At 45.6% G+C, this 13,543-nt stretch overlaps 2 protein-coding genes across 3 annotated transcripts in view; one reads left to right on the top strand and one right to left on the bottom strand.

Annotated features, from left to right (window-relative positions):
* Window positions 1–8,764, bottom strand: part of LOC105448344 — a 64,803-nt gene extending 56,039 nt beyond the window's left edge. Inside the window, exon 1 of the mRNA XM_011686862.1 lies at window positions 8,377–8,764. Within this exon, the coding sequence (XP_011685164.1) occupies window positions 8,377–8,764 (388 nt within the window). The remainder of the gene's footprint in view (window positions 1–8,376) is intronic.
* The window catches only part of LOC105448347 (autophagy-related protein 16-1), a 391,410-nt gene that overhangs the window by 219,283 nt on the left and 158,584 nt on the right, over window positions 1–13,543 (top strand). The gene's annotated exons all lie outside the window — the stretch shown is intronic.

Raw genomic sequence — 13,543 nt, 5'->3', positions numbered from 1 at the left:
GTTTTAGCGCTTCGATTCCGAGCGATTGAGCGCACTTTACGTGTCGGATGGCACCTTACGTGCCTGTACGGCGCGAGGTATTTAGTATGCCTGGCGTATATCGGGCCGACAGTACTTCCCACGGCTATTTGAAATCCAGTCTGTCGTATATAAGGTACTTCGGTATTCAGTATCTGTGCTGCACGGCCCCGGCATGCAATGTTCATCGTCCACTGCGCTGGATATATGCGAAAAGAGCCACGGACTCACCGACATAAGTCACCCATCGATTGTGCGCGCTCGTTAACATATCGTGCGACGAGCAAATCGTTTCTCTTCGAGCATGTCGGCTCTGGATAACGCTAACCGCGTGACATAATTGCCCGAGAGAGAATGTCTAACAGAATCGGAGGGGGGGGGAGGGGAGGGGGGAGGAATTATTTCTGAAAGGAGGACCGAGCGTAATGCGCGATTCTCCCTATATTGCTTTTAGGACGCTTTCTCATATAACGAAGTGGAACAATTTCGGGCTTATTACCCATCGCTATTGTCGTACCACCGGGAGTTTTACTTCATGGAACATTTAACGTACCGATATGTTGCTTCATCTATTCATTAAAGCGTATACATTTGTAAAGCTACGTACGCGTATACGCGACATTAGTACATGCAGATATGAAAAGAATAATGTACGGGACGATTTGAACGGTAGCACTGGCGAGGGTCACTGAACTTGTCATGCAAATCCGCGCGCGTTATAGCCGGAGAGTATTCAGAGAGGATTCGCGTAAGCGTTTTGGAAGAAGGAAGTTAAATCAGCGCTCTTTCTGAATATTTATAACTTCTCTACACGGCAAAGCTTGTTTGCCTTTACCTACGGAGGCGGCCATTCGTTTTCTCGAGTTGGCCCACCGTGACCGTGCTCAACAGCTCTATCTCCCGTAGCGAGACAACCATGTATGAAATTGACTTGTGAATTATGTGTAATTTGTCATACTGTCCAACTAGCGGCGTCAGACTGCGACTTCGTGATTGTAACCGCGAAAGTGCATGCAACAATTGATGTGTGTTGCCTTGTGCCAAATGGTTTTCAGATGGCCGGTTCTCTTGAATAAATGTACGGCGCTCTGTGTTCAACGTTTACACACATACATAATCCTTTCGTATCTCATATCGATTGTGTTATTGATTTATTGCTGTATTATTTAGCGAATTAAATCGCAACACAACGAAGGTATGCAATAAAAATTCAACAATTGTCTGAGATTTGTCTTCGAGAAAATGTATATGACTTCGGAATATACTCTCTATAAACGTTAACATAGATCGACTTGGAAAGATCCGAGTTGAATCTTCATTCAGGAGATGAACTACACGGCAAAGGCTAATCGGTTAATCATTTTTTACGCAGCTCCGTTCTATCGTAAAACTACTTACACGATAGATAGATACATAGATACGGCCAAATGCCGATACCTTGCGGTTCAATATTGCCTGCTCCGAGTCAACTCATGTTTCAATGCGCGATGATGCGGCGATACCGGCATTATTGCCAGCCTAGAAAGAACCTGGGTCTATCGCGCGGTACAGGTCAGGTCCTCCCCCCTCCCCCCTCTCGATCCACCTTTTTCCCCTTAAAGAATACAGCTGGGCGATCGCGTGCAGTCTGCACGATGACACACATGGGAATGTTAATATCACTCATTAAGAAACTGTGCCTCTGGCCTTCCACGTTTCGTATAGAAATTGTATCCAAATACGTACATGTATACATATATGTAGTACATGTATAACACACAAAACACACAGATGTATATATGCACGTGTGACATTATGGACTCACGGCCGTTAGAGCCGGCGGTATGCGACAGGCAGGACCCGTTAGCCGACGGCTCGATAGCGAAGAACTCGTGATGATGCGGCGGGTGACCACAATAAATACGAGAACAATCGCACCTCGCTCTCGACGTTCCTTCGTCAGCGTTCTATATCTCGCCGTTAACTTCGAGAAAAAAAGAGAGAGAGAGAGAGAGGGGGGGGATAGAAGGAACGTTAGCCGTGTCCGAATGTGTTATTCGCTCGCTGATCTATAGTTCTAATTACAGGCGGATCGTAATAAGCGCGGTGCAATTTCAACGCGAATCGGTCCGCGCGCGTAAATCTCCGGAAATCGGCAGTTAAGAACTAGCGGCACCGGGCGCATTTTAAAGTCGGGAATACTAAAAGCTGGAGCCGTGCCAGGGCGAATCACTGGATACTTTATGAGCGCGGATTCCCGCGAAGATTTACGCCCGACGCTTTGGCACGAGAAATAACAATCGTAAGTTGGCCTAAAGTCGAACGCCCGCGCCTTGTGCTTAACGAAATCCGATAAATCCGCGAATGTCGTTCGGGATTCGCGCGGAGCGTACCACGAGGCCAGAGCGGTGTCGCGCGCGTGGGCGTGTTTATTCTGTCACAGAGGATACGACACGAGTTTCCGCGTGTGTCGACTATTTAATAAACAATCTAGTCTCCAAGCATTCGACTCAAGTTCTCGCGCAGCATGCAAGAATCTTCCATCGGCGAAGCCATATCAAAATCCCGTATAATACCAGCCAAGTTAAATCCCCTGGACACGAGGCGCGAACTTGGTATCGGGTCTCCTAGACCCCGCCGCACGCCTTCCATCAAAACGTGCTGGAAACTTTTACTTGGGGACCAGGCTGGCTCCTCGGGGCCGTTTATCCGGCTATATCGTTATAAACTTCTCGCGATATCGTCACGATTTTCTCTTTCGCCGTCGAAGAAGATACGCGGGACCCGTTATACACACTCACCTACACGTAGCGGTGCTCGCATTCCCGGTTAAACAAAGGCGGAAGGATAAGAATGAAAAATGACTCGCGCGGAAGTCGTGGTATTTCGCCTAGGTGTATCTAAGCAACCGTTTTTAAGAAAAATATGTACGCGGATTCCGCTTTTGTTCCTTTTGTCGGGACCGCACGCCGCGTACATAAAGACGTATATAGATACGTACATATATACCCGTACACACACGCGGAAAAATACCGGCGACGTGAACGAGGAAAATAGAATCACGAGCGACGATTGAAGGGAGCCGTAGTCGTAAAGGATAGGAAATGGCTGCGTACACACGGCGCTGATGCACATACGCATATATAAATTTTTGATGGACGTTCGTACATCCGACTACATTTATATGGAACTCCTTCGAATTCGCATAGCACAGAGTTCACGTTAATAAAATCCGGGCTGCATATTATTTTACGACGTCGTTATAAATGCAAAGCGAATCGCGTTTTCGTTTTTTGTTTCGTGTTAAAAAGAAAAGAAAGAAGTTCATTTACAAAAATAAGAAAGTTTCCGGGTTTTATTGCATCGTTTTTCAACTGAAACTAACGTAAATTCGCGCATAATTTCCGCTTGAATGTAAAACGCTTGAATGTCTAACGCGCTGAAACAAATTAAGGTAATCGGCATGCAGAAAAACTGCTTTACATTCCTCTTGAAAAGCTTTAGTCGCGAAGCTGCGGAAAGTTTTGCGTGTTGCGTTTGGTGCTATTAGATGAATATAGATGAGCTGTAACTTCATGTAATATTAAATAATTCTATCGTTCGCGTGAGAGTAAGAAGCTCCGCTAAAAGAAAAAAAAAAGAGCCACTCCACAAATTCCCCCCCCCTCCCCCCAAAAAGAAGCTACATGCAAATGTACGATTTCCAGCGCATGCATGTATATCGAAGAATTGTCAATGTATCAGTTATCAATTCTTATCGATCGCTTTGAAGCGAAACCTTTACCTTTACCGTCAAAGCAGTTACGTTTATTCGCGGTGCATGCTCGATGGAACGCAAGCGCGCGGCGGGAATCATCGTTGCGAATCGACGGGAGCAAATTTTCCCTGTGGCGGTACCAGGCCGCGATTACGGTCGAGCTGCGTACGATCATGTAGAAAGAACGCATTAGGGCGAAGCGCGGTATTAGCAGAGAATTCAACCTGCAGACCGGACGGCGTTGCCGGCCGTCTAAACCGGACTATATCGTCCAGAACTAATTGCCTCGATGGACGTTCGGTCGCTGCCTGGTGCCTCCTGTGCCAAATGGTTGTTCGCGAACGAAGCATCGGCGACGGAAAGAGGGCCACGCGTTAGAGACGTGGCGAGACGTGAGGAGAGAGAGAGAGAGAGCGGCTCGCTCGCTCGTTCGTTCGCCTGTGCAAACGACGATCCTATCGTCGACTAACGGGGCCCCGGCTTTAGAAGTTTCGTGATCGTGACGCGGTATGTCGTCGTCGCCGATTGTCGTCGTCTTGTTGCCGGCATCGATCACGATCACGTGCTATGTATAGCCGGCCGAGCAACATTTTATTCGGCGATTCGTTTCGGTTTCGGCCGGACAGGAGTTTCAAGTTTATTCGGTCTTTTTGTTTTTAATGGAGCAAGCGTCGGGATGACGAGGAAGAGATGCATTCGACGATCAGCCGAAAGGAAACTCGTGTCGAGAAACTATCAAAGCGTGACCGAGATCCTCTCCGCTCTTGGACATCCACGACTGACCGATTTGCAACCGATCGAATTAACTTCTCTGCACTATTCTAGCCTCGCTCTTCGTAAAAGATCCTATCGAGTCGCCGTGGCATGCAACCCGTGATCTCGTACCTCCCCCTTTCCCGCCCTCCAACCCTCCGCGTTGTCGCCAGAAATTCCGCGATTAACGCTATAGATTTTTCTTATTCCGGTACGTAGGGAGAAAAACCGATGACAACGAGCATGTGGAAGCGAGATGAAAGCGGGTTAAAAGCAGTAAAAAGAGTACTTTGTAGACGTCAAGCTGTCACATACAGGCATACTTGCGAGCCGGCACGCAAGAGGGTTTTCTCGAGAAATTCGCCGTAAAACGGTCGCCGGTGCGTAAGATGCTCGGGGAGCCTTTGCATACATGCGCGCCCTGTCTCGAATATCTTTTACTTTCTCCGCTCTTTAGATGCACCTCAACGTCCCTTTACTCGTATCTCGCCGTTACTGCTAGATTATCACGTGTGCGTTCAAGCGTTGATGGTTTTACGACAGGTACAAAAGACGCGAGTGTAAAACGACGCATCGTCGGAGCTGGCAAGTGCGATCGCGCTTCCCTGGGCTCCCCGAGCGGCCGTGCCGGCGCCTTTCGGCAATTATCCGGCATGACGATCGCGTAAAAGAAATATCGTGCAAGAATTACACGTGATCGCGAGACGTTTACTTTTTATTCCGTTCGCCAGATGTTCGTGCGAGTTTTACATCGCCCCGGGCGCCGCGGCACACAATTGGGACACGATGCCGTCTTTCAACCGAATCTGTTCCGGTCATATAGTTAGTTCTCCGTGTGTAAAAACGAGTGCGAAGTACATCTCGGTTGGTCCATTAGATCGCCCGTTTTTTGCGTCACGTAAGGGCTCTTTACCGCGCGGGCAAAAAGTATCCGAACGTATCTCACGGCGGAAACATTTTAGAAATATCACTTAATTAATGTTATTGTTCCATTGTATTACTTATTTTTACATGGAAAAACGTAATATAATAAATTGATAATATGACCGTCGAGTAAAAAAAAAAGATGTTGCACAAATCATAAAATTACAGTCATAATATCGTGATAAGTTGTTAATCAGCGAATCGTTTTCAGATATATACAAATAATTCACTTTTTCAAGACATTACTTGAAGCATCGGTCAGCTTGCAACGCGATAGTAATTTATACACGTCCGTTTTAGTTTCCTCATCTCGGAAGCAAATTACCTGGTATGTGTTACCCCTGACAGATGCGCTCGAAAAATATCAACGGAACAATACCGCTTCTCCATAGGTATAAGATCCCATTCTGCCGTTTAATTAATGCCCACAAGTCCGACGTCTGCGGACGTATAGTTTATATTAATTATACCTCGGAAGATTCAATTAGTGCGTTTCTCATTACACTTACTTATACCGGTATCCATTATTCATGAGGAACCACTGCGGTAGCACCCTCTGACAATGCACGTGATCCTTATAATTCATCGTCAGAACCGAATATATAAATAATATACACATAACGCATATATCGGTCCTCCACGCGAAATATACGAAAATGTACATTTATTTTGATATAAAGCACGAGAAAGAAGGTAGAGAGGAGAAGTGAAAAAAAAAAAGAATATTTTACGAAAACTTTCTATCAAAATATTAAATCACTTTTAATTTTTTATATCTCCAGAAACTGCAATAATTTTTACTTGTTTCTTTTAACGATTTAATACGTTATATATTAAGTAATAATATATGTTTATACATAAAACCCAACAATGACGAGAATTTGTTGCGACGTGTATTGCAATTTTTATTTCAAGATTTTATCAGCGTTTCAAAGTTCTCCTCAAGGAAGATATATTCGCATACGTGCCGTAAAGGCATTCAACAGCGGCGGGAAAATAATGGGTCAAGAAATACTCGAGAAAGAGTGTACCTCAGGGCGACACCCAATATGTGGCTCCGCTGGGTGCACAGCCTCTAGTAGAAAAATCAACCGCACTGAAAGTGCGAAAGCTGTTTCGTACTCTGCAAAAATTTAAATAAGATTCGAACGAACGAAAAATCTCTGAATGCAATTCCGGAGATATTTGCCAAAGAGCGCGATCAACCAATCGTGTTATTCGCTAAAAGGAATCGATATTAGTTGAAACTGCACATTGCAGAATTTATGAATTTTATCAAATTGTACATTGTAGAATTCAAGCTATATTTAATTCAATTATTGTTCATTATGCCACGTATTTGTAGGTTGCATTTTAACGTTTTAATATATATTTTTTAATAATTAGTACAGGAGTTTCTAATATGCATGCGCCTGCAATTAAATACCAATGAAAATACTGATTCTGTCGAGAATGGTTGATATATTTCTGGAAAAAAAATTGAAAACTAAAATATAAAATGTAAAAGATAATATTTATGACAGACTGTTAGATGGAAACGATTATTGCACAGTTCGATATAGAATCCCCGATATTTTTATACGATATTGATTTGACGTTGGAAAATTCGTTTAACATATACGTCAGAGTTAAACTCTTGCAATTGCTATACAGATTGTATATACAGTGGCTTAGGAAAATATTCAATATTTGCGGATACATCGGATAATGAAAGGCAATCTTATTATAGTAAAACTAATTTAAATTTATTAAAAATAATTTATATTAAGCTAAATAATAATTATTATTCTATCTGCTCATTAACATCTACTCTCTCAATTCACATTTTTGCGTCTAATAAACGAAATATTTATTTCATATAATATTACGGTCGCAATAATTCTAAGATTATTACAGTCATAATAATTCTGAAATTGGTTAACATCTAATAGGGATTTCTAAGTCCTTTGATAGGAATGTAGAATAATGTTCAATTCATGCTTATGTTATTAATATTTGTACCATTTCCAATAATCTGTAGGAATTATCAAACGTACAATCTCCTGTTCGCGTTATAGAATCCTCAATCAACGAAATTATGTTATCCTTAATATCTTTTCATTATTAATGTATTAATTAATGGATTAGACAGATGAAAAATTACGCGTATACGGTTTACGAAGAACGTGCGATAAGCACATCGACCCGATTCTCACCGACGTGAGTACCGGACGACACCGTCTATTATGTCTCACGTTTTGTTTCGCTTATTTTCATCCGGTAGATCAAGGCAATTGGTACCGCGGGCATTGTACAGAAAATTATTGCGCTTCGCCCAAAGCGATCCTTACATTACACAAAATGTTCGTACGAGACTGATGTGAAACGATCTTAACATACTTGGGTTAATCCTACGAAACGCGCGTAATTGCGCAAAACAACAAGAAGACGCGCGGGAGCTCGAGGCTCGCTCATCCCACATGTACGTATGGAAATCTAATTTTAATGATAACGGATCACGAAGATTATCGCATATTAATCTTAGTTTACTCGCCATTCTAAATATTATTGTCATTGAATTTTTCTCGACCGGGAGATGGTAACGGTATCGTTTCGTAAATGCATCCATTAAAGCAATGCTATTAAATTTGAACGTGTATACGCGGCACAACAGAACGCTCGATCAAACGTTTAAAAACGCTTTTACGCGGCAGAAACTATTCCTTTATGCCACCATGAAGTTGTAGAATGTTCTTAATTAACGTCCGCGTAATAAGGCAATCAAGTGATCTGCGTTCCGCCGCTCTAACTTTTCCCTCGTAGAAAGGAAAAAAAAAAAGAAGAAACATCCACCTTAGAGCAGTTATCGGATGGAGTAGCCTCGGGAGTTTGTTAGCATCAGCGCATACATAGTCGATAGTACGTACTACAGTCTTTAGGAAGATACGATAACGATTCAATCTTACCTGGATTGCTGTCGGCGTTAGAGCTGAATAGGACGCAAAGGCCCGTCTCGTAGTTGACCGCCTGGCAGGAGTCGTTTGCCTGACAGGTCTCGAGGCAGTCGGTGAGCATCAGCGTGCCCGGTATGGACTCGAGCATGTTCGTGGGCGCGGTGAACACGTAGCCGGTTACGAGCTCGAAGCCAACCATCTCGGGATCGCACTCGTCCGAACCCGCGGACGGTCCGGTGTAATCCGGGCCGGAGAGGCCGGACGGCACGGACGCGGACGACGGCGACAGGTCGGCCGCGGCCGCGTGCGCCGATTCCGCGGCGGCCGCGTGGCCGTACCTCGAGATGGTTTGCAACAGCAGCAGTAACGTGACGAGATATCGACGATACGGTCTCGTCATTGTCGTGTTTCGTTTCAACGCTCAGTAATACAGTAACGTCGCGGTCGCGTGTAATCTGCAACAGAAAGGAGAGAGTGGGCGTTTAATATGGCACTTTTAAATCCGTCCGAAAAGCATAATTTTTTAAATAAATATCTTTGGCACATCCTATCCAGAGAGAACAGAACTTTATTCTGAAAAGCATGATTTTGAGACATAAAATAATTTCTAAAAGCAAATGTTATATCATTAGAGTCATTAATTGAGTTTCAAAAAATAGAAAGATGGGAAAAGATTTATTTTCCACAGAAACACTCGCTGCCTTCATTTCTAATTTCAGAAATGCAAGCAGAAATCCAACAGGTCTCTACACTTTCTCAGTTTTCCAGAATTATGCTGCAAAATGTGAAATGTCGTGCAACTTTCATCATGAAAATTTCTTTTAATATTTATTTTCTGCGTTGTGACTTACTGTGAAAATTTTAAAAGAAAGGTTGAAAATATGGGAGAAAAATTGAAGTACACGAACATAATGGAAGTTTGCTTGAAATTCTCTTAAAATCTTATATATTTAATGACAATAGTAACGATACTACTTTTTAGAGTTAAGTGCGAAATAAAAAGAATCGCGCGGAATTAAACGTCTTAAGCGTTTTCCTGAACCGTTTTTCTTCGTTATGAAACTATTTTCTCTATTACTTAAGCGAATGCTTCAGCGCTCTGACGGGCTGAATAAAGGGGAATTAACGGAAGCAAGGATTAACGGGATGGAATGTATCGCCGTTGGTCAAGTGTCGCGCTGTTCTTGTAAACGAACGGGAACGGGAATAGCAAATTGGAAAATAAGATTTGCCAATATATTAATAATGCAAGGTGAAGCAATATAACGACGTTAATTTTGCGAATAATCGACGGTGCTTTGAAGCGATGATATTCGGTCGATGACATTGAAATAGTCCATAATTAAGCAACTTTAAAGAAACCAGATTCTCACATTGAGATTTTATATTTATAGAAATCAGTACAGAATTTTAATAATTTCGTAAACTTTTTTTTAATCGTGATGCAGGGTCAATGTCATTTTATAAAGAGAACGCATAAATATGAAATTACTGAATTTAAAGTGCTTTCAAGTTAGAAGACGAGCATGGACGCGCAATCTATCTATTAAATCGCGATATCTGCATTCATTAACATACAGCACCATTATGACAGACTTTTTATAACGTTCGGGCGACACGAATAAATTGAAATAACAATTAGAATATTAAAAATGCGGAACAGAGCAATAAAAATTGAGAATCGTTCATATTTCCGTTACACCGCTGCATATATTGCGCAATAAATAACAAACAGCGCGGCGTGCATATGTGGGAATTTAAATCGCCGGATACTTTCGTGGACCACTATGACCCCGTGGAATTGCGATCCAATGGCAGTCCGCGCGAACTCTGACAGTTTTGTTCCGCCGAAAATAACGCTGAAATATACCGGCGCGTTCGAAATGTTGCGGCTCGCGCGCGTTCCTACGCGTGCTGCACATGGAAATCACCCACCCCCAACTGTGTTGCACTGTTGGTGTAACCTTTGGTACACAGACGAATTCCAGGAAACGTACCTGGTCGAACGGTCGGGAGAACAGCAGCAGCAGTAGCAGCAGTAGCTGACCGATGTATCGACGTCGAATTTCGTGGGACGCGAATTGGCCGCGATATTGCACGTTGCAATTCGGCGGCGCTTTAACCACTCGCACTCGGTGCGCCGCGCGAAGGCAAATTCCACGGGCACCTTTCTCACGGGATCATCAGCGAGCGCTCTCTCTTGAGAATGGCCGTTAGCGCACAATGTTGAAACGGTACACACAAACGTGGGCCAAGCCTTACACGATATCGCGTATCCGCGAAAGGGGGAGACCGAGAACACAGGGAAGAAAGAGAAATCCGAAGGGGGGAAGGAAGAAACCGATTACTTTTGTTTGTCGCGCATGGCGTAAAACCACCACGAAATCACAGACGCGGCACGCCGATTCGCAATGGTGATGCGCGCGAGAGCCTCGCGACCCGCCGCGGCCGCTCAGAGGATATAACTATGTCGGCCGACTGGCTCTTAGGCACTGTGTACACCTGGCACTGTGGCTCTTCCACGAGCGACCGAAGACGTCTGCCGGAGGGGACCGAGGCCGCTGCCGTCTAAGGAGGACAGAACGGTACGCACAATTCGATCGCCAGTACAACACCATTGAAAACATCACCGGCCGGTCTCCTACCTCTTTCTCTTTCTCTTGATCGGCCACCTCGCGTATCCCCGCCCAGATTCCCCGCGCGCTTCCCCCTTTCCGTATTCTATTTTTTTTCCCTCTACTTTTTTTTTTCCTTACATTCCCGGCCGGGATCGGTGAAGTCACGCCACTTTAAGGCGCCGAGAATAAGCCAGCTCGCGATTGTCAATGCGGGTTTAGCGGATTCTGAACCCACTGCTGTCGCCGCCCACTTACTTACTTCAAAATCTTCCGCGATCGCACATTTAAATAGGGTCTATTTTCGCACGATGACACATTATGCTCATGTTAGGCTGAACTAAAGCCGGGTGAGCTGTGATACTTTGCGCGCTAAGTTATACGCTGACAAGGAGATTTACTAGCCCCTTGACGTCCTCTTATCCTCTTTACGCAGCCTCCACCGTGGCTTATTTGATAGGTTCTTTATTATTATTCTTTTTTTTATATGTCGGCAAACGAGATATCACGGGAGAAGGGATCTGACAGCTAAGCACGTTGTCGCTCGTTATTTTTTTTAGCTACGATAAAGGTTCTGTATAACGCGGAGAGATAAGCACGATATTCCCAGTACTGCTTCGGATGCTCTCTCTCTCTCTCTCCCGGTTCTTTCGTAACGCAACATAACGGATCGATCGCCTCGGGGAGATCGGCTGCCGAATCGGCCGCAAAGTTAATTCATTTCGCAATTGCTTCCGCCATCAGTGGCGTGAGAGCGATATCATTTTGTGGACTCGCGAGCGTATGATGTTGACCGATTCGGACAATCGCGGATGCATCCGGCCGCAAAATTACCGTTTTGCACGTGTGCACGACGGCACACCGCGCGCGCGTATCATCGATGTAAGGATTCGACATCGGATGGTTACGTTTAATTGGTGGATGGAGTATGAATGCGAATAGCTCGGTCCATGCAGCGGATATGCGAGCGAGCGAGAGCGTTTCGCGCGCCGGGGATCGGCACGCGTGGTGCACCACCGACCAACGAAGATAACTCTCTCGGTGCGAAGGAAACTAGACGGAGTAAACGGACGCACTCTCTGTCATTAGTCGGTACTTGTTGCAGCCGTGGAAGACTCGTGGAATGAGCCGATGATGCGTGTCTAGTAAATAGTAATTATGTCGCGCGAGAGAGAGAAAGACAGAGAGAAAGAAAGAGAGAGAGAGAGCGAGCGGACGCATACCAAGAATCGAGGAGCGGGAGTTGCGCTATGCCGTGCGGTAAACGAGGGACGAGGGAACGGGGCGTATAGAAACGGGAGCGACGGTGAGCGAGGGAAAAGAAGGGGCCTCAAAGAGAGCAAAATTGAATGTTCACGTGTGAACAACGCGACCCGCGGCCGGGCATCGGTGTCTCCGCGGAAACACACGGGCGAGCGCGATCTCTACATTCTGAAAAGCTTCCAGCGCAAGACGTGCGGGAAATAGGTGGAAAGAAGGAGTGAAAGAAAGAAGGAGGCGGCGGAGAGGAAGAGGGAAAGGACGGTCGGCGAAGGTGGAGGGATGGGGAGGGGAGGGGGGGGCAGAGCAGGCGCTCGGTACCAGGTGCCTGTACCATCGCGTCACCATGGCGGAATAACGGTTTCTGGATGTCCCATCGGGTTCAATCGCAAACGGCTATCTCTCGCGCCGCGGAATTTCGCAGGGAAACGACCGCTTCGCCGTCGTCGCGACCGTATCGACTCACGTACGGGCGGCCGCCGTTCGACCGCCCTTGAGCACCGCTCGACTCAGCGACAGGGGCCCCTCTCCTTCTGCCCCACTTCATATAATTCGGCGACGCGGTGCGCGTCTGGCGAACGTTAAATCCTGTCGATAAAAGGGACAACGGGATAATCCTTACGTCTGCTCCATTTTTCGCAGAACGGCAATTCGAAATTGTATACGAGCTTGAGGGATGATGAGAGAGATGAGAAGAGCCGCGGACAGTGTGTGACCGAACAAGATGCCGGCTTCCCGCAAGAATCTAAGGAAACGATCGATCATCGCGCCGTCGAATATAGTTGAGCTCGCGGTTAAAACCTCCCATGCCGGACACACCGGTAACCATATATGAATGGCCTGGATATTATTAACGTGCGTGTTAAGTTATTACTAATAAAGATACCGTAGCGTCGGCGGCAAGATACACGCAAGGAGAACGATCACGCGGCGCGATAAGATAATTACTACCAGCAATCGGTGGCAATAGCATCAACGCCGCGCGCGGTTACCGCACTGTCTCACGGCGGCAATGCGGCGGTGTACGTGCGCGTGTATATGTGTGCGAGTGTTACATTAACTTGTATCAACTCGCTCCGGATGGACCGAAGTGATTCTTATGGAAATTGAACGGGTAACCAGTACCTCCTATTCCTGTCGAGTATACGTTGCGCCGGGCGTTGCTGAAACGCCGATCGATTACTTCGTCCCCACGCGTTCGACCGCTTCGAATTTCTCATCTATTTGCCGGACGAACCGGAGACGCCGCGTCGTGAGAACTTAGCCGATCGGTCAATTAGAATATGTTAACCCATCCCCCCCCA

Source organism: Wasmannia auropunctata, unplaced genomic scaffold (genome assembly GCF_000956235.1).
Source record: "Wasmannia auropunctata unplaced genomic scaffold, wasmannia.A_1.0 LD336088.1, whole genome shotgun sequence".
NCBI lineage: Eukaryota > Metazoa > Arthropoda > Insecta > Hymenoptera > Formicidae > Wasmannia > Wasmannia auropunctata.
The sequence above is the reverse complement of the archived record's forward strand: the minus strand, read 5'-3'. Positions and strand labels throughout refer to the sequence as shown.